Below are 21,712 nucleotides of genomic sequence, written 5' to 3' on the forward strand. Positions count from 1 at the left end.
ACCTCAATGCGTACCCCTTTTTCCAGATAATTTATGAATATGTTGAATAGGACTTGTCCCAGTACAAATCCCTGTGGGACACCACTATTTACCTCTCTCCCTTCTAACCATTTATTCCTACCCTTTGTTTCCTATCTTTTAACAGGAGTGCCTGGAAATTTTTTCAGGATCATCTAACGATCCTTAATTTACTTTAATGACCAGCTTTTTGTTATATTAATCATCCTGCCTCTGTTTATAAACAAACTCCCTGCCCCAAATGCTGTACTGTTCCCAGCTTCCGAACTCACCATATATTACACTCAGGCTGAGCTATGTTGCAGTTAAAAGATCCGTCTGGGGCTAGGGTGAGTAGACCTGCAGTACGAAACTCGGGGTGGAGGGGGGTAGAGCCCCCCCTGCACCCTCCAAATGGTGCCCCTGTGCCTAAGTACCTTTAAAAATCTGGCCCTTGCTTCCTTTTTCAAAGATGTCCTGGAGTACAGGTTACATTATTTTTCATGTGATGTTGGGACTGTATAACTTTTGCAAGTTTCTTATAAAATAATTGCTATTCATGGTTTTCCTAAGATATTGATATAGTTCTAGATTGAAGCTGAGTTTACTGTGGTAGCACTGCTTAATAAAATTGTGGGTGAGACTGCCTGGATGTTCCAGGGATGTGCAAAGGGAAGGGAGAGTGTGAAAATCACAGTCCCTGTGGGCCCCTGTGCTCCTTCCTCCCCTTTTAGGGGTGTCTTGAGCCCTGGGAGCGCTAGGAAGCGGGCAACGGAGCTGACTGAGTGTGGAGGGTGTGAGAAGTATGCTGCATTCCCTGAAACAGATGATGGTAGTTGATAGGTAACCTTTAAAGGCACAGAACTATGGGTCACAGATATAAGAAAACAGGAGGTAATAGTAATTAAAAAAAGGTAATTAAGTTAGAAAATGTTGTTAAATAGAGCTTCCTTCACCAAACTCAGTTAGCTTCAGCCAGGGACCACCTCAAGAAAAAAGTGTGAAGGGAATTTGAAACTTCAACATCTTATAACATCCAGGGGGCCCCTTAATCAGAAAAGGCTGAGAAGCTCAAAAAGTGCAATTCAGTGACAGTAAATTTGAAAAATATTATTTTATTCATCACCATTATAGGTTTAGATGATGACATGTCTGGATTTCTGAAAACAGAGAGGAAGGTGAGTATATTCTTACAGCAGAATGCATGTCAACCGTTTGATTTGATTTAATTAGCAGTTACACAATATTTTCTGGGGGAAAAAATGAGGCTCCATGTGTTTAGAATATTTAAAGCAAAAATACCAGTCTTTGTCCAAACCCAATGTGAAGCACATGTTCTTAACACAGATGCATAATATAGCTTGAAAGCAGTTTGGGGAGGGACAATATCTTACTGCAAGAGCAGTGTGTCTGAAGCTGAAATAGACACGAACTTGTGAACAGTGTGGCTTCCTTTAATGGGCCAGAATCACTGTTCACCTAGATGCTGACGCCCTAGGAAACCTGCCCTGCTGGCGGACTTGTAGTTACTTAAAGTGGTTGCAATTTTCCCTTCCACAGGTGTGTAGTAATCCAAAAAGTTAGAAGTGCTAAATTTAGAGCTTCTCCTGATTGACAAACCAGTGTTGGAGGCTGCTGGTGATAAAACGGACTATTTTGCTTGAGGAGTGAATTATTCTCTAGAACAGAGGTCTCAAACCCTCAAATGACCCGCGAGGGCCACATGAGGACTAGTACATTGGCCTGAGGGCCGCATTACTGACACCTCCCCGCCGCCGGCCTTGGCCCCGCCCCCACTCCAGCCCTTTCATGAGGCCCTGCCCCACCTCTTCCCACCCATCCCCTGCCCCCATTCTAACCCCTTCCCTGAAATCCCCACCCTAACTCCACCCCCTCCTCCACCACCTGCAGGAGGGGTGCGGGGTGCGGCGGGGGCTCAGGGCAGGGAGTTGGGGTGCAGGAGAGTGAGGGGTGTGGCAGGGGGCTCAGGGCAGGGGGTCAGGGTGCGGCTGGGGGCTCAGGGCAGGGAATTGGGGTGTGGGGTGCAGGAGGGGTGAGAGGTGCGGTGGGGGTCAGGGTGCAGGGGGTTGGGCCGCAGGAGGTGTGCGGGGTGCGGCAGAGGGTTCAGGGCAGGGAATTGGGGTGTGGGGTGCAGGAGGGGTGAGAGATGCGGTGGGGGTCAGGGTGCAGGGGGTTGGGCCGCAGGAGGGGTGCGGGATGTGGCAGAGGGTTCAGGGCAGGGGGTCGGGGTGCAGGGTGCGGCAGAGGGCTCAGGGCGGGTGTCAGGGTGCAGGAGGGGTGCAGGGTGCGGCAGGGGGCTCAGGGCAGGGGGTCAGGGTGCAGGGTGCGGCAGGGGGCTCAGGGCAGGGGGTTTGGCTGCAGGATGGGTTCGGGGGATGGGCTCTGGCCCGGTGCACACCGGGGCAGGTCAGGCTCCCTGCCTGCCCATGCGCTGCTCCGGGAAGTGGCCGGAACCGGGCGGGGGGGGTGCGCACAGGGATCTGTGTGTTACTGTTGCTTCCAGGCACCGTCCCCAACAGCTCCCATTGGCTGGGAACGGGGAACCGTAGGGGCAGGCCAGGGAGCCTGCCCTGCTGCCGCTGGCGTGCACACTGGCAGGAGCCGCTCTAGGTAAACGCTGGGGGGAGGGGGAGAGGGGACCGCAGGGAGCTGGTGGGCCGCAGGAAATAGCCCCACGGGCCGCGTGTTTGAGACCCCTGCTCTAGAACCTTGGCCCCTGCTGGTTCAGGGAGATGCATTTTGCATCTCTTTTGTCTGTGGTGTTGAATCCAAAGATTCCTGTGTTATCATGCATGCTGTGTGAATCCTTGCTTATGATCAGTTCACTAACATATGTGTACTTCAGATATCAACCTGGAATTTGTGCAAGCCATTTTCCATACTAGAGTTATACTCTAGTGTCAAGTAACAGAAGACCAAGTCTGTGCCACATACACAGATAAATCATTTACCATTGATTTTTTTTTTTTAGCCACAAGTTATTCTGTTTATTAGGGAGGAATAAAGACACATTTTTTCATACAAGGGTTGCCACCTTGTTTAAATTATATAAGGTGGGTGAAGCAAAATTTGCATCCAAAAGAAAGCTGTTAAAGTTTCATATAAATAGAATTTACTTTCTTCGTAGATTCTGAGTGAGATTAACGTCTGGAAAATAACAGAATCTTCTAAAATTCCCAAAAGAAAGTACTAAAGACAATATAATAAAACATATATCTTGTAACAGATTAAACTATATGAGTAAGTAATCATATCATAAACAAAGCCAGGAGATTATTTTCTTTGCAGTACATATTAATATTGATACTAACAAATTTCATCAAGTAAAACTTCCCTATATTATAGAGTTGGTTCAATGGAATAAAATCCAATATGAAAGTTCCTGAAACAGAATACCAATGATTAATAATCTCAAAGGAGGTTGTAAAACCTAAAGATACTAGGAGAACTAGGAATTCCAGTGTCCAGGAAGAATTCCCAGAGATGATATTTGACAAACTAGTAGGAGTAAAAGGCTCCTTTGAGTTTGCTTTTTCTTGTACCTGAGACTCAGTTACTACAGTAAATTTTATTTTTTCATATTCTCTGATCTCTAGCACTATATGATGAACAGACCAAAATGCTCCAGAAAGAACTGTAGCAAGAGAAACTGATAGTTATTACAGTCTTCCCAGCATAGACACTGTGACTGTCTCAAGCTTGCCAGTTTTGCAGCTAGAATTGTGAAACTTCAAGACAAATTGTCTGTCAAGATTTTGTAATTTAATAGAAGATTGATGTCCTAAAATGAGTCATATTTGGGTTTTATTGATTTTGACAAAGTAGTATTCCTATTTATTCTACCATTCCTCTGTCTTCTGATTTTCCTTATGCCCTAGTATCTTGCAATAATCTTTATTCTAATCTCACAAAAGTTGGCCATTGTTGGTCTTTCATAAACCATAATTCTTCTTCAGTTAACCCTCCTGCGCATACACTGTATGGGTGCAGGATCAAGCCCTTTTCTGCAGTAAACTGAATTCTCCATTTAATTATAAAATACATCTCTTTAAACTGGATCAGATTATCATTTCAGTATCCCTCCTTTTCTCAGTCCCTTAAACTGTTGTATAATTATAACATTTTAACTATATTCTTAGTCTCTTTTGGAAATCATATTTATCATATGATGGTAGTAATTTTCCCGTTACTTAACAAATTTGTTTCTCCTTCCCCCTCCTAACTTGCCAATAGATCTTTTAATTTGCATCCTTGGTTACTGGATTATATCATAATGCTTAAAATTTAGTCTCTCTAAAGGACTGCATGTTCCAAGTTTGTTTTAAAAATCCATAAATCAGTATGAAGAAGGTTCTTCTCCTCAGTGATCTTGTCTTCTTGTTGTTTTATTACAGTTGTAATTGTCAGTGTGGTTGATCAGATTTATATTGCTGATATTAAAATGCTGTTGCACTATACAATTTTGCCATGTGTTGGCAACAAAAGATTTTAAAAAGTCTCTTGAAGGAAATTTACCCTAAAATACAATGTTGTGGCAACAGTATGAGCAGCGAAAAATACGATGTTGGTAAAAACTGTAAACATGTCAGTCCTCTGAGGTACTAACTGAGGTACCTGGCTCAGAAATTTCAGACAATCCTTCATAGGAAGGAGAAAAAATTCTGTATTTTCACTGAATGAAGAACAGGCACTATCACAGTTCAGGACAACTGCACCTGTATTTCCCCTCAGTGATCCAATGAGGGCACCTGCTCTCAGGTTTCTAGCTCCCCAGTCACTGCCTTTCTTAGGTGAAGTCCCGTGTCTCTCTCCCTTCTGGGGGTGGTATTTCCAGGCTGCGCAGTTTCCTGCCTTCACTGTGTCGTTCACTGCAGAGGCACTGGTAGGCTGCACAAACACACCCTGCTTGTTTTCTGTTCAGAGACCGATAAGAGTTATTGTCAAGTTATACATTTCTTATAAACAATTCTTTCTGTGTAAGCCTATTTTATTAAGGTACAAGCACTACGGAAAAACCATACTAAAAACAATAAAAGAACCTACACAAATGCTTATAAGTTTACCAGAGATTACCCCTACCCCAACATGGGTTCTGAAGCAGTCCTTCCAAACCCACCCAAGAAGTTTCTTTTGTGGTTACAAGTTCACATCGCAGCTTCAGCTCAGGACAAGCACACAGTCTTATGGGCCTCAGTAGGCCCAGTCCTTCTAACCCTTCTGTAAGGATTGGGGCCCTCTGTGGACTAGAGATCTTGCCCATTTGCTGGATCAGAAAGAAGGCCCTGAGCCAGTTTAAAACCAGGCTATTTATCTAAAAATCCTTTCTTTGTCTGTTGGTCCCTGGAGAATCCAGTTTGAACTAGTATATGCGTACCTCTCCAAGGGGGGTGGGGTCAGAGGACAATAATGGAAGAAGTACATTAGCATCCCCCTCCTACTAGAGAAGAAACATACAATTCCACAATAACACATACAATGGCATTTGTAATACAATGGAAACCAAAGGTATTACACCTAATTCAGTAAGGATTAGCTTAATTCAATAAAGTTTATCTTAACTCCACAAGGTTCAGGATATTACAGGATATTATCAGTCTGTCACAGGCACGTCTATTGGTGTCATGACAAAAATTACTATAAAACTGATGAAACTGCCTACAATAGCATGTAGCCAATCTGTGACTGCTAGTAGCAAATATTCCCAACAGGCAGTGATGGGACACTGTATGGGGAGGGCTCTGAGTTACCACAGAGAATTTTTTCCCACGTGTCTGGCTGGTGAGTCTTGCCAAAATGCTCAGGGTTCAACTGACTGCCATATTTGGGGTCGGGAAGGAATTTTCCCCCAGGTCAGATTGGCAGAGATCCTGGGTTTTGGGTTTTTTGTTTGTTTGTTTGTTTGTTTTGCCTTCCTCTGTAGCATGGGGCGTGGGTCAATTGAAGGTGAAACTAGGGTAAATGGTGGATTCTCTGTAACTTGAAATCTTTAAATCGTGATTTGAGGACTTCAGTAAGTCAGCCAGAGGTTATTGGTCTATTACAGAAGTGGGTGGGTGAGGTTCTATGGCCTGCAATGTGCAGGTCAGACTAGATGATCATGATGGTACCTTATTGCCTTAAAGTCTATGAGTCTAAATAACTATATTTACCCTACTTTTTGCATAATATTCAGTGTTGGATGTGGGACAAACTTTCTGCGCCCTGTCAGTAGTTGCATGTGATTTAAAACAAAACATACATGTCAGACTGTATCTGCAGTAGTCTGCACTTCTACTATTTGCTTTGACTACATAATGACTTCATGTCGTACTAAAAAGGAAGAGAAATCATCCTGAGCATTAACATGGGACGCGAGTACCCTGAGAGCAGGATCAGACCTTTGATCTCAAAATAGTGGTAGATTTATTCTGCATCTTATCCTGGATCTTCAGTAATAGGGGTGTCAGCAACTTAATTCATTCTGCCTTTATGAGTAAGGGTACAGTCTACCCCCTATTAAGGTCAATGGGAATTTTTCCATTGTGGAAATTCTTAGGGGCTTGTAGCTTGCTTTATCAAAAAATTGTAAACCTAATATTATGAGCATTAATGAACTGTAAAGTAAATGTTCATTACATGCTTTTAGAAACATTTCTCCATTTTTGTGAACATTTTTTCATTTAGATTTCACATCGATTAACTGATGAAGATGACTCTCCCGAAAGAAGCCTACTGTCAAGTGCAGTTGTAAAAGAAACATTAATGGCTCCAAAGGAATGGACATCAGAGAATGTATTTCCAGGTGTTTTAAAAGATTGTCAAAGTGCCACTATGACCATTACTGAGATAGATACTAGGGTAAAAGATAATTCTCTTGAGAAGTCTACACCTGACTTTATTTTATCATCAACATCAGAGAAGATTTCCAGGGAAACATTAACTGAACAAAGTATAATGGCTGATGAATTTGAAATTAGAGATTTGCTGAAACCACTCAGTGATTCAGAGAGTCCAGAAATGATAAACCCCTTGCACGACACATTACAGTGTCAAGGTGATGCTCTATCTGTAGATAGATCAGTAGATGAGAACAGCAATGTCCTGCCACTAGAGCTTCTGACAGCACTGAACTCCTTTTCAGAATCTGTAGTACAGCCTCTCCGTCAATTAGTAGGGAAGGAAAGAGAGGTTAATGCTGAAGAAGAACATTTGAGATCAGAACCCAGTATTTTCCAGATAGATGACTGCACTCAAATAACAGTTAACAATTTTGAACCTCAATTTTCTGTGAAGCAATTGGAAGAAATAAAAGCATTAACAGAGGCTGCATTTCAGGGTCCTTTAGATGAACAAGTATGTACATGTTTTAATAGCTATTTTAAATGTTTTGTGTATCTTACAATATTTTACTGAAGAGTTAATTTTTTCTAAGATGTTATTAGTGTTGGTATAGAATTATTGAGTCTGGAATTTACATTTTTATTACAGTCTTTTTTTTTATTTAAAGTCTACTAATCCTTTTCTACTTTTTCACATCAGTTATTGAAGTTTTTAGAATGGAGAAATCCTAGTAAACTTTATCTTCTTGCTTCATACTATTCTATGCTATGCAATATCTGCTTTTGCATTCCCCATCATTATAGTATCTAAGCATCTCACAAATATTTAAAAATAGAAATAATCTCTTCTCAGCCTGTATAATGACTAGCTTGATTAGCTGAAAGGATTATTTTGTATGTATAATTATATGTGAGAGTTTGAGTGGTGTATGTGGGAAGAATTTACTGAGGGAAAAAGTACTCCATTTAAGAAGGAACAATCAGTTGTACACATACAAAATGGGAAATGACTGCCTAGGAAGGAGTCTTGCAGAAAGGGATCTGGGGGTCATAGTGGACCACAAGCTAAATATGAGTCAATAGTGTAACACTGTTGCAAAAAAAGCGAGCATCATTCTGGGATGTATTACCAGGAGTGTTGTAAGCAAGTCACGAGAAGTAATTCTTCTGATCTACTCCGTGCTGATTAGGCCTCAGCTGGAGTATTGTGTCCAGTTCTGGGCGCCACATTTCAGGAAAGATGTGGACAAATTGGAGAAAGTCCAGAGAAGAGCAACAAAAATGAATAAAGGTCTAAAAAACATGACCTATGAGGGAAGATTGAAAAAATTGGGGTTGTTTAGTCTGGAAAAGAGAAGACTGAGAGGGTACATGATAACTGTTTTCAAGTACATAAAAGGTTGTCACAAGGAGGAGGGAGAAGAATTGTTGTTCTTAACCTCTGAGGATAGGACAAGAAGCAATGGGCTTAAATTGCAGCAAGGGAGTGTGACATTCCCCTTGGTGTTATCTGGACCGGTGATCTGCTAGGTCACTCCAATCTTTGACTCTGGGAGACAGCCTTACCCTGCTCTGCTGTGAGACCCCCATTCCTGGGCTGTTCATACACAGCCTCTGGCATGTAAGCTGCTCCTTGGATTTTGCAACCGAATGACACTAGCTAATATCTCTAGTCCCGGACACAACCCTAGGAACCTCCATTTTGCAGTGCCCAGTTATGCCCTCTGGACGCTGCAAGCTTATATGAGTTCGTCAATTTTACAAAGAAATTGATATGTACCAGGCTTGTTATCCCAAGGGGAGCCTCTGACACACTTCAAACCAAATGCACTGCTTCAAATAGAATAAACAAATTTATTAATTATAAAGATAGATTTTATGTGATTCTAAGTCAATGCGTAACAAATCAGATTTGGTCAAATGAAATAAAAGCAAAACGCATTCTAAGCTGATCTTAACACTTTCAATGCCCTTACAAACTTAGATGCGTCTCATCACAAGCTGGTTGGTAGCTCTTCAGCCAGGCTCTCCCCTTTGATCAGTGCTTCAGTTGCTTGGTGTGGTGTCTGTAGATGGAGGTGGAAGAGAGAGCGAGAGCATGGCAAACGTCTCTCCCTTTTATCATGTTCTTTCTTCCCTCTTGGCTTTGCCCCCCCTCCGCCCACTTCAGGAAGGGGGGTGACTCACTCAGAGTCTAACAGATCCTTTTGTTGTTGCCTAGGCCTTCATCCTTGGTTCTTGTGAGGCTGAGCTGGGTTTGTCCCATACATGCCCTGATGAGATGTGAACTGCCTCTCTGTTCTCGGAGAGTTTTTACCTGGGCTTTCTTTAAGCCATGAGGATACATTTTCAGCCTCATAACTATATACATGAAATTATAACCTATAACATTACTGTAACAATTACTATAATATCACTATAACAACCATGCTCAGTGCATCATGAGCCTTCCGAAGACACCCAACATTACAAACTTTGCATTGGCACACAATGTATTTGCAGTTGCACACAATCATTTTATAAAGATGAACATGGGGGTGTAGGGTGTTCCCCCAAGGTACAGAGCGTCACACCTCCCCTCTTTGCTTACTGCAAGAGGGTTAGTCACTGACTAGCTTGAAAGCAGTTTGTGTTACAGTTCTCTTGGCATCCAGCCATTAAGGCTGTGAGGCAGTGTGCCTCAGTTTCCCCATTCACACACAGCAAACCAGGTTTTTTATGGTTTCTCTGCTGTAATAATGTTTAAACCTGTTTACAGGTATTAATTGAAAAGTAGCATTATCATAAGGTTTAACATCCGTGTCAAAATTCTTATCTCCAAAACTTACCTGTGATAAAAATTTTGGTATTAATGTTGTGTGTTTACAAGTATCTTTATGATACCACACCCTCTGTTCAGATAGTGTAGTTTGAGGTTAGTTTGTTTATTACCCAGGGTGTCCTTTGACCCTCTCCCATGTAATCAGCCACTGACTTTTCCTTCCCTCCATTGTTCCCCCTGTATGGGCTCTTAATTTAATCATGTTTCTGGAATTTTGGTGCCTCAGGGTCTGGCAAGATAGGTGTTCAGGGGGATCCTGCACATTGGCTGGCCCTTTGGGGAACGGTCTCCTAACCCAGGACTGTACATATGCAGAAAATCCAGCTCCCCTTTTGGGGTTACCCTGTGTGTTCCCCCTCCCAGCACTGAGTCCTTCCCTGCCCCCTAGAAGGCTGTGATTTGTGCTCTCTGGGCTAGGTGTGTTAACCCTTCAATCAGATGCACCTTTTCCCAGCAGCTCTCCCATAATTGCTTTCTCTGTTGTGGGGGAAGACACCCCCTTCTCTGTCAGTTGGGCCATTTGTATTCTCACAAACTACCACCTTGCAGTTTCCTGGTCCCAACTCGTCTGTTATCACAGGCATTAGAGCTGCACCTTGATTTAAAGAGATACATTTTTGGAAAGTAACTGTATCAGAAATAGCATCCTGAAAAATTGGGACCTGGATTGGGGTACCCTCCGCTACCCCTTTCTCTGTCCCTGAGAAGTCAGTTGTGTGACTGCTCTTCTCCAGGAGGTCAGTTCCACTGTTCCTTCTCAAAACCTGGGTCACAGGCTGAGTGCTTGGGTGCACTGATGCTGATCCAGCCATCCTCCTAGTGTCCTGGACATCCTGCCCCAAGTGACTAGTGAGGAGACATTCCTGTGTCCCCACTATTCCTTCCCCAGTTTCCTCCTCTGGGGCCCCTCCTAAGACACATTTCTCTGTGCTCCCTAGGAAGGATTCTGTCTCTTGTTCATCTGCAGAACTCTGCCAGCTAACAACTGGGACAGTTTCCTTAATCACTGACAACACTTCTCCTGCCCCTGCACCTGAGGGCATGTTTCCTCCTGCTGGAAAGGAGCTAGTCTCAGCCCCTCCCATACTTGGAAGCACCCTACTTCCTTGTGGTACAGAGTCTCAGGAATCCTCACCCACCTCAGTGGTTTCTGAGATCCCCTGCTCTTCTCTGGGCTCTCCTTTGGGACACATTGCTCTATGCTCCCTAGAGCCGGTTTTGCCTCTGGTTCAGCTGCGACCTGCTGGCAGCTAACAACCTGGGCAATTCTCTCCCTGGCGGATGTTACACCCACCCCATCCCTTCCTAATGTGGTGTTGCCTCCAGCTGCAGTGCAGGAGTTGGTCTCAACCACCCTCCCCCCTGGAAGCATGTGGTTTCTCCCTGCTGCAGAAGAATCAAGGAGACTCTCTCCCATTCTCTCAGCAGTTCCTGAGACCTTACCCTTTCCCTCGGGGGTCCCAGCTTAAAACTCCCTCCTGCTGCAGGCAAATACTTTAACCTGAGCTTCACGGAAAAAATCATTACCAAGAAGCAGGTCGACTAGGAGGTGTTCTCTTACCCCCAGAGTCAGAACACTTTCCAACACCACATAGATTTTAGCTAGTGGTCTGAGGAATCTGCTTTCGCCCATCCCCACAATCTCTACCATTTGGCCAGGCAACATACTAGCCTTTGGGACCACACTCTGCTTAACCAGAGAGATCTGGGCCCCTGTATCTCTCTGCCCCAAGTACTCCCTATCATCAATTTGGACAGCCTAACATACTCCGTATCTGGTTCTGCAGAGGCTAACCTCACAAACCAATATGATAGGTTTCAATTGCTTGGGGGGTTTCTGTGTTGAGGACAGCAGAACTAACAAGCTATTTGTTGCCCACTTCCTCCTAGCACAGGGCATTTATTCCTCAGGTGATCAGTGGAATTACACTGATAGCACCTTTTGGGCTCTTCTGCTTTTACAGGAGATTTGGGATGAAGTTAGAGGAATGTTTTTGGGTAAGAGAATGTTTAGGCTCCCAACCCGCTTCTCTCTTCCCAGGGGGCTCCCTTCCTACCAGTTTCAAACCCCTCTTTCTGTGGCCTGCCCTCAATAGATGCCTGATTCTGTTTGAAGGCATCAGCTAAAAAAGCCATATCATCCACTGACTTTACATCTTTGTCCCATTACATCCCTATTTCCTGAGCCATCCACTTCCCTTGCTGGGTGTTCTTAGTAGTTCCAGGGCCTGCATAGCATGGCACACAACTCCAAGTGCTTCCCTCTGTGTAGGGAATATATTTGCAGAACTCCAGTTTTTAAGTAACCTATTTATTCTAAGTCTCTATCTATCTATCTATCTATCTGTGCATGTATAACTTAAATGACATTTTGCTTTTAACACCACACACAATAATCCAGGCACAGCATTTCTTTTTAAAGCTTGACTACCACTAGTTTGAAATAATACTTTTTGTCACAGCTTGTAGGTAACCAGAAGAACCAAAACTTGATAATTTCTGATTACTGCAATGTCGCCTCTTATGACAAACAAGCTGGTGAAGGAAATTCAGGTTCAATAGAGAATACCTCGGATGTAGAAACTACCAAAGCAACTTCATATACATTAAGGAAGTCAACTCGAATAAGAGAAAACTGCACTAGAAAGCACATACATGAAGTTTCCAGTTGTTATAAAATGCTAGAAGAAACTCAGCAGAGAATATATAGTAATGATGAAGAAACAGGAAATAAACTTTCATCTAAAGATTTTGGGTATGATATATATAACATGAAAAGCTTACTTCTCTTCATGCATGAACTCTTTCTCTATCTCTCTTCCAATTTATTTAATAAATATGAAACATACATGCCTTTCATTCCTCATTTCTACTGTGTAAATGTTCATTTAAGTTGCCTGAAAGGTAAAGATTTTACATTTTCTTTGAAACACTCAAGGTCATATTCTGCACTGATTTATACTCCATACAATCCCATTGAAGTTTGTGTGATTACATGGAGTATGCATCTGCACATAATTATAAACCTCCTTTACAAATTAAATGTTTACTTTTAAATCTAGTATAAACACTACATTGTTGTTTTATAAAGTGGAGAATATTTTTATTCATTCTGAATAAATCTCTCATCAGTAGAACACAAGACTCTGCTTGTAAGGACAGCAAAGAACAGTGTTCAGAGCCAGAAGCCAGTACATACCAAGCATCAACTATGAATGTAAACAGCAAGGTTGAGCAGATGAGGAAAAGCCAAAGGCTTGCAAAGAAAATTAGTAAGAGATGCTTCTGACATTTATTTGCCAGATAAGTTACTCTTCTGTTGAACTGATTCAAACAAATGTACTGAACCAGACAAGTATACATTTGTTGGATGGTGTTTTCAAAGTCATTGAAATGTGGATTTATGAGCTACCTTTTTAAAAAGCTTTATATACATTAGTTTTAATAATAATCCATGATACTTTGTACCAGTTTTTATTTCACTGTTTACAGTACAGACTCTAATAATTGACCTGCTTACACACATCCTTCATAAAATTTAAGGAAAACATTCAGGGGTGAAAATCTAATTTTGTAACATTATAATTGAAATGACTGAGTAGTCAGAAACACCAAAACAAAAAATAGATCCAGAGTACAAATGTAGGTCCTACAGTTTGACTTGCAAAGGCAAACTGCTTGTGCAGAGTCTCTCTGAAGTCAGTGTGACTCAGCGTGCACAGGAATTCACCCCCCATGGAGTAGATTGCAGGTTTCAATCGATTTGATGTATTTTTATGACCTCCATCACAATTACATCTGTGCACCTCACATTCTGTGATATATTACTCCTCGCAACACTCCTGTAAAGTAAAGAAGTCCTATTATTCCCATTTTACATGTGAGGAACTGAGATGTAAAGAGACTTGCTGAGGGTGACACAGGAAGTCTGTGGCAGAGCACACAATTGGACCTGGGCCTCCTGACTCCTTCATCCCCTAACCATTGAACCATAATTACTTTTAAGATTGGAGTGTTATAATTATTTCCATTTATGCAAGTCCAGTTTGGCTTTAACTGTGTACCTAATATATTTTAAAACTTTTTGAAGGTATACGTTATATGAACTATAATAGTAGGTATAATATAAGTTGTTAATTATAAATCTACCACTACCCAGCACCTTGCTTTCAGGAAGGGTTGTCAGTATTTCCACTATAACTATGCTTACGATGGGTTTTCTAATCAGATGACTCATATTTATTAAAATAAAGCCAGCAACAGGTTTTCATTCAAGAGCAAAATATTATTTTTAAATCAAAATGCTCAAAATAAAATGTATTTTTCTGTTTTCATCATGATTGGCTGTAGTTATATGGGCAAATCCTATTGCATAGAGCAAAATTAATGTACATCAGTGTTCACCAACTGGCCGATCGTGATCGACTGGTTGATCCTGGAGACTCTACCAGTCGATCGTGACCTCTGGCTGCAGTGGGGCTGCTGCTAAGGCAGGCTCCCTGCCTGTCCCAGCCCCATGCCACTTCTGGAGGCAGCCAGCATGCCCCCATGGCCCTGGGGGAGCGGGAGTAGGGGTCTCCATGCACTGCTCCTGCCTGCAAGCACCGCCCCCACAGCTCCCATTGGTCAGGAACGGGGAACTGTGGTCAATGGGATCTGCGGGAGCGGTGCCTGCAGAGAGGGGCAGCACACAGAGCCACGTGCCCCCCTCAGGGGCCGCAGGGGTACATTGGCCCCTTCCGGGAGCAGTGTGGGGCCGGGGCAGGCAGCAAGCCTGCCTTAGCCGTGCTGCACCGCCACTGACCGGGAGCTGCCTGAGGTAAGTGCTGCCCAGCGGGAGCCTGCACCCCAGCCCTGAGCCTCCTCCCAGAGCCAGCACCCCATATCCCCTCCTGCTCCGCAACTCCCTGCCCCAGGCTCAGCCTGGAGCCCCATCCCACACTCTGAACCCATTGGCCCCAGCCCAGAGCCTGCACCCCGTCCCGAACCTCAACTCCCTGCCCCAGCCCAGTGAAAGTGAGTGAGGGTGGGGGAGAGCGAGCGACAGGGATGGGGTAGATCTGTGTGTGCGCGGAGTGAGCGAGGTGGAGCTTCGGGAAAGGGGTGGGGCCTCAGAAGGGATGGGGTAGATCCTGGGTTGCACTTAAGTTCAAAAAGTGATCTTGTGCGTAAAAAGGTTGGAGACCACTGATGTACATGGACTTTCCTCCATTTCAAAAATATCAAAAGGCTGAAGATTGGAATCTTTAGTCACAACCAGCCAGGCTTCTTGTGCAGCCTACAACCACAGAATATGGAGAGGGGTAGCTCTCTACTCCCACATGAGCAAAATGTTAAGCTATTGGATCTGCACAATGAATGGACCATGCTCGTGCCCTTGCCATGCCTCCTGCCTGGCCATAATCCATCCCCATCCTTTTGCCTTCCAGCATAGACAGTAGCCCTGGAACACCTCTCCACAGCATGAAGGGAGAAGGCAGAATTCCCCACTGCTAGTAAAGTGTAGTCTTGTGCCCCAGTACAATAGAAATGGTTCCACTACATTTGAATCCTACATTATGGGTGCATAATGGAAAGCAGGATTTGTTCCAAAGTATAATAATAATGTTTGTTTCTATATTTTGTTTTGTAAACTTAAGCATACGTAAAACACAAAACATAAAATAATTGCTAATAGATGCCATAGGTTTGGTAAGGACGAGAGGAGTGACTAAGCAACTAGCTATATATTGACTGCTTTTCTTTTAAGGAAATGTAGCACAGGATAGCAGATTTGATCAAACTTGTTGAAAATGATTAGTACACTTTGCCTAAAATGTAGACAGCCAAGAGTTTAAAAAAACCACTGTTTAAAAGCCATATTCTTTCATTCTGTGCATTGAACCCATTTGATATCAGGAGATTGGTGCAGAGTTTATGGGGTTAAATACAATCTTTAGTAAGTGAGATTGATGTTTACGTATTTTACTGAAGGAGCAACTTTCTGAAATGTCTGTTTTTGACAGGTTAGTAGTTGGGCAAAAATTCCTGTTGACAAGATTTTTCTTCAGAAGACTTGTATGCTAACTGTAGTGCTGAGGCCAAAACAGTAATCAAACATATTTTTTCAGTTTACCAGATCTTTATTTTATGTTTTTCAGCAAAACAAACCTCTGTTAAAAATTTTTCAAATACTGCACCTGTTGCCTCCATTCCTCTTTCAAAAATCTGTAGGAAAAATCTTTTTGGTGAGACCTTACTGCATAAAGCTGTTGCCGAAGATGATACAGACCTTGTACGCAAAATTATAAAAGTTGGTGCAAATGTAAATACTCAGGATTATGCTGGTAAGTTTCAATTCCAATTAAAAGATAATCTTATGAATTACAAAATAAATATGTAAGCATAAGTAATAAATGCTCATGCTACCGGATCACAAACAGAAAGATGTTTTAGAGTTGATCCACCACTTTTTTGAATTCTTATTAGTTTAAGTTCTTATAAGTTCTCACGAGACAGGTAATAAATGTGAAGAGCCATATATGTAATATAGACATTACCTCCAAAATTACATGTTATTGCACTGATTTTACACCCTTCTGGCATGCATAATCTGTAAAACAGCCCAGAATTTGGCTTGAGGGAATCAGTCTTGTTTCTTTTGAAGTTAATGAGAGTTTTGCCCTTGACTTAAATGAGAAAAGGAGTGTGTCAAATTTAGAGCCCAACCAGCATTCTAGATATGTACTGGGGTATCTCCACCCATGGGGAGATGGTTGAAGGAAAAAGCTACTGTGGTCAATGGAACCTTAGTGTGTTTTGATGCAGGAAGTGGTGGAAGGAGGATTAGAAAGCACTCTGGGCGTGGATCTTCTGTCTTCTCCCCCAGTTCACTCTGCCGATTCAATAAGAACACTGCCATACCGGGAACTCATGCAAAGCTAGGTCGGTGCAGCTCAGGGCTTACATACTGCCTTCATCTTTCCCAAATCCTCTTTCCTCCATTGAGTGGAATTGCTACCTGGCTGGCAGAACCGACGTGAGAGGGACTGGAGGCTAGTGCCCCTGCAATGGAATACTCCTGGGGGAATTCTGTGCCACCTCTCATGTGCAGAATTCATGTCCCCCTACAGATTTCTTTGCTTCCCTGCAGAAAAATGACTTTCTGAGGGGGAAGCAAAGGGAAGCCACAAAAGTGGTCATGTGACCCTCCCCAGCAGTGTGTTTTGGGTGCCCAGGGCAGCTGGCAGAGAGATAAATCACTGTGAGGCAGGGGGCAGGACTGGGGAAGACCTGGCTGGTGGCTCCTACCCTGTGCCGGGCTCAGCCGCTAGTCTGGCTGGGCTGGGGAGGATGGGACTTCCTCTTCCCCTGCATAGCATCCAGAGCTGGGTCAGCCCCAGCCCTAGATTTCTCCCCAGGCTCCAGGAAGCTCTGCAAACTCTCCCCCCACCCCCACCCATCACTCCTCAGCTGCAGAGGGAGGGATCACTGTACAGGGAGCTGCTCCCTCATCTGCCCAGTGCCCATGCATCCAGACCCCCTCATGCCCAGACCCTCCCGCTGAGCCTCACCTCCCCACACACACCCAGAACCCCTCCTGCCAAGCTCCACTCCCCCTGCACTTGGACCACCCTGATGAGTCACCCGGCTCTCCACCGAGCCCCAACCAGGAGCACCTGGATCCCCAACCTCATTGAGCCCCATTCCCATAGCATCTGGACCCCCACACTGAACCCCCCATACCCAGACCCCCCTGCCCAGCTCTGCCCCCCCCACCCAAGCCCCCATTGATGAGCTCCAACCACCTTCATCTGGACCCCCCTGCAGAGTCCCCTTACTGTTGCATCCAGAACCCCCCAACAAACCCCTGCGCATCCAGATTGCACATACACACACGGATCCCCCACTGAGCTGCCTACCCCCAGATTGCCCCACACAGAACCCTCTCAACCCACACCTGGATCCCCCCACACTAAGTCCCTCTGCACTTGGATCCTGCCGGGCTGAGTCTGCATGCTCACACCTGGTGCACCTGGCACAGAGGCTCAGGGCCCTTGGGCATTTCTGGGGCAGGACCAGTTCTTGCACTGGGGAAGGTTTGGGTGCAGCCTCACTGTTGAGTCTGGGTCCCGGGGGGAGCTGCAGAGTGATCTCCCAGCTCAGTGCTGCCAGTGGCCTGTTTCCCGCAGTGCCATGCTGGAGCCGCCTCATTTATTTGACAAATAAAATTTGTAGGATTTTAGAATATTGTGTGCAGAATTTTTAATTTTTTGGCATAGAAATTTAAATTTTTTGGTGCAGAATGCCCCAGGAGTAAATGGAAATATTCTAGCGGCTGATATATGTTTCTACCCCAACATGTCATTCCTTGTAAGCTGTGTGCATGCATAGGAGGGTGGAGGTGAAGTGGGGCTGCTGTGGCTCATGGGATTGGGCTGGGAAGCAAATAGGAACAGCTACTTCCCGCTATGTCTCAGTAGCTCCCCATGTTCCCAATGCAGAGAACCCAACCTGCCCCCTCAGCCCCAGATTTCCCTCCCTCCCCATGCAGAGCATCTCTGCTCCACCTGCTACTCAACCTCTGATTGCTACAGTTCTGCTGTCTGCAAAGGTGAAAGTTGGATTTGTTCTATGTGATCAGAAAGGGAAATGGAAAATGAGTAAACATTTTTCATCACATTATTTCTTAGATTCTTAGATGTTCTAATGTTCACATTCTTAGATGTTCTTAAAGCAGGAGGTGAGACTAGGTGATCACAATGGTCCCTTCTGGCCTTAAAGTCCACGAGTTTATACATTTAATGATGCTTGAAGATACTGAAATGGACATCAACATGATCCCCACCATTATTAATTGCTAGTGTCTGTTCCTGAGACAGGAACATATGTTGTATTATTCATAGCTCAGGTTCTTTATTTTCTCACTTCTCTCTTAATTATCATCTCCAGTGTGACTGACTAAATAACAAGACCACACACAAAGGTTGTTGGGTGTATCTATCTAGCAGCTGGGAGGTATAATTACCTGTTTGTGTAGACTTACACGTGCTAGCTGTGCTTGAGCTAGCATGCTAAAAATAGCAGTGGCTTGTCTAGGACCTCCAATGAGGTTGTACTCCGGTAGCTAGCCCAAGCCGCCCCGCATGCTGCTGTAGCTCCACTGCTATTTTTAGCATGCTTGGTCAAGTAGAGCTAGCACATGTATGTCTGCCCACACTGGGAATTACACTTCCCAACTGCTGGGTAGACATACCCAAAGTGTAAAAGTTTCATTCACAGAGAAATTGCTGGTATACAAAGGTTAAGGTTTCTTTCCTTTTTGAGCCAATACATAATCTAACATCTATATTTGTTATAATGGCATGCAGTTCTTAGGCAAGTGCATATTTTGACAGTTAGGACCTCTCACCTACATCACATTTGAACCATATAAAAATTTGTCACATGGTCAACTTATTCTTAAAATATTGAAATTTCTAATAAATTTAGACTATCTTAAAAATTAAAACTTTATTAAATAGTCTGCAAAATGGATAAAATATTATTTATTAAATTTTAAACTTTATTAAATAGTCTGCAAAATGGATAAAAATTGGTGTCAAGAATATTATTCAGATATGAAATGTAAGATTTAGTTGACAAATTTCGTTTGTCGTAGGTTGGACTCCACTACATGAAGCCAGTGTGGAAGGTTTTTATAAGACAGCAAATGAGCTTTTGAAAGCAGGAGCTGATGTTAACTGTAAAGGAAGTGAACAAGTAACACCAATACAGGATGCAGTTAAAGAGGGCCATTATGAGGTATGATTTCTATATTTGGGCACAAACTACATTTTACCTATAAAAATTCCTGTGATTGGGTCAGGGAGGTTACGTTGCATTTCAGTTTCATTACATGTCCTGCTAATTATTTAGAATTTAGGGTTACATGTTAAGATTTCAGGGTAGTTGGAATTCTTGCTGCCCAACTTCTGATAAAATCATGAGCAACACTTTACAGATTTGTTCTTTAGTGTGTGATAGCGAAATTAGCTGCATTTTTCTAACTGTTTACGAAAATAGCACAGAAAAGATCATCTAAATTGATAATGCTACAGGTCTCACGCTTCAGGTTGTCTGAAGACATCAAAATACACATTATTGCACAATTGAATATGTTTTTTGTACTTCCTTTTGAAGTATGAGACTGCTGTTGGAAACAAAATATTGGACTGAAAGTAGATCAGGGTTTTGATCTGGACTGACACCAATATTTTTTTCTATTTTTTTCCCCCATGTGCATAACAAATGGCTTCTAGAGCTCAAGTTTAAAACTTATGGGTGCAGTTTCTCCTGCTATATTATTTTCTCCACTTACTCTGCCCTTTCCCTCATTCTTGCTACCTCTTTGGTCACTCATAATCTCTATTTCCTTCCTCCCCATTGACTAAGGACTATTTCTATATTAGTGACTGTACACGTGCCTATGCATGCAGTTGTGTCATAACCCACACCTGAACCCCAAAGCATGTGTCTGAAGGAATGTAGAGAGTGAGTAAGCTAGCATGCCTGAGGGGTGTGGATAAGGGTCATGTACCAGGACTCAAGTTTCAATAGTCCTCCACTCCCATTCTGACAATGCACTGGACCCTTTTCTTCCTGACCCTTGCCCACTCTATAAAGGTTCCTGTCCCTTCGTTTTCAGTGGAAGTAGCGTGCTGCAGTGACCAGCTTTCCACTGAACTCATACAGATCAATACCGGTGAAAATGCATCCTGCTCTGAGAGCAGCCACTTCGCCCACTGAGCACACTTGGGTGCTTATCAATGTGTGGTCAGAGTGCACTGTCTTCCGTGACTTCAGCCAGAGCGGCAGGAACATACACCTGTACCAGGAAATTTCATGGAGGCTGGAGAAGGCAGGCATTGAGCGGTCTCCAGCCCAGGGGCGGGAACACATGAACCAGATGAGGCTCCCATACAGGAGGGCAAAAGACTCAAACAGTCTCTCTGGGATGTGGCTTCTTCTACATGCCCCTTCTATGAGGAGCTTGACCAGGTGCTGTCAAGGGCTCCTGGTACAGAGCCTGAAGTGGTTCACGATCCCTTCCTCAACCCCACCAGCCTCATTGTCCAATCGGATGCTGGTGAGGAAGCAGCACGGACCATGGAGGGTGCCCCAGAAGACTTGGAGGATGAAGAGCATGTTATTCTGCACCTCTCTCCAGTGGAGCCTGTTGAGGAAGCCTCCTACCCTGATGAATCCAAGGAGGATCCCGAGTCACGGCAGGAACCAAAACCTAAGGCTGGTAAGTTATAATGGACCTTCCCCGCCAATATCCCCTCTTCATCTTATGCTAAATTACTGATTTTATGATCCAGGGCATTTGAAATACTGTGCACTGACTATTCCCCTCTGGATAATATGCCATGCATTGCTATGTGTCTGTGAGTTTGAACTGCAGTGCTGAAAGCCATGGAATTGTCATGCCCCCTCTCCCTACCAAACTCCTCCAACTCTCCCCTGCTCCCCGCCCCCCCAGATGATTCCCAAGCAAGACATAGTTATAAATCAATGATTTTATTGATTTCTGGTGAACCTGTATTATGCATTTGGATAAAGCTGTTTCTTAAAAACAGATTATTCAGGAAAAATCATTGCCTCTGTGTTTGTTCATTTCTTGGCCAGGGGTCAGACAGCAAAGGCTCTGGGGCTGCACAGACCCTGGGAAGGAAGGGGTCAAGTTAGAAAAATCCCAGTTGGGGATGGGACAGTTGCAGAAAGCTTATAGTAGGTTGTCTAAAGTTAGTAACAGCTGTCTTTTGTCTTTTAAAGATTACACAGTTTCAGTGCTTCTCCCACCTTCTGATCTTACCATCACCTTACAAATGGTAGCTATGTGGAACGGGGTGGGCAGGTGGAGGGGATGTTAGGTCTGGGAATGGGGAGGGAGCAGAACACAGTTGTAGAACACTTTGGTTCTCTGAGGAAATGTTAGTCACAGCAGTCCTTTCTCCCTTGGAAGATTACAAAATTGTTACTGTCCCTGTCCCTGGTGTATTGCCTCTCCCCGCACTGTGCTATGCTGCACAAG

At 43.7% G+C, this 21,712-nt stretch overlaps 1 protein-coding gene across 1 annotated transcript in view; it reads left to right on the forward strand.

Annotated features, from left to right (window-relative positions):
* ANKRD31 (ankyrin repeat domain 31) overlaps positions 1 to 21,712 on the forward strand; it is a 108,269-nt gene that overhangs the window by 12,136 nt on the left and 74,421 nt on the right. The window contains 6 exon segments of the mRNA XM_074953774.1: positions 1,132 to 1,175; positions 6,682 to 7,350; positions 12,120 to 12,412; positions 12,793 to 12,929; positions 15,798 to 15,983; positions 19,298 to 19,440. Coding sequence (XP_074809875.1) covers positions 1,132 to 1,175; positions 6,682 to 7,350; positions 12,120 to 12,412; positions 12,793 to 12,929; positions 15,798 to 15,983; positions 19,298 to 19,440 — 1,472 coding nt within the window.

This window comes from Natator depressus, chromosome 5 (genome assembly GCF_965152275.1).
Source record: "Natator depressus isolate rNatDep1 chromosome 5, rNatDep2.hap1, whole genome shotgun sequence".
Taxonomy (NCBI): Eukaryota; Metazoa; Chordata; order Testudines; family Cheloniidae; genus Natator; species Natator depressus.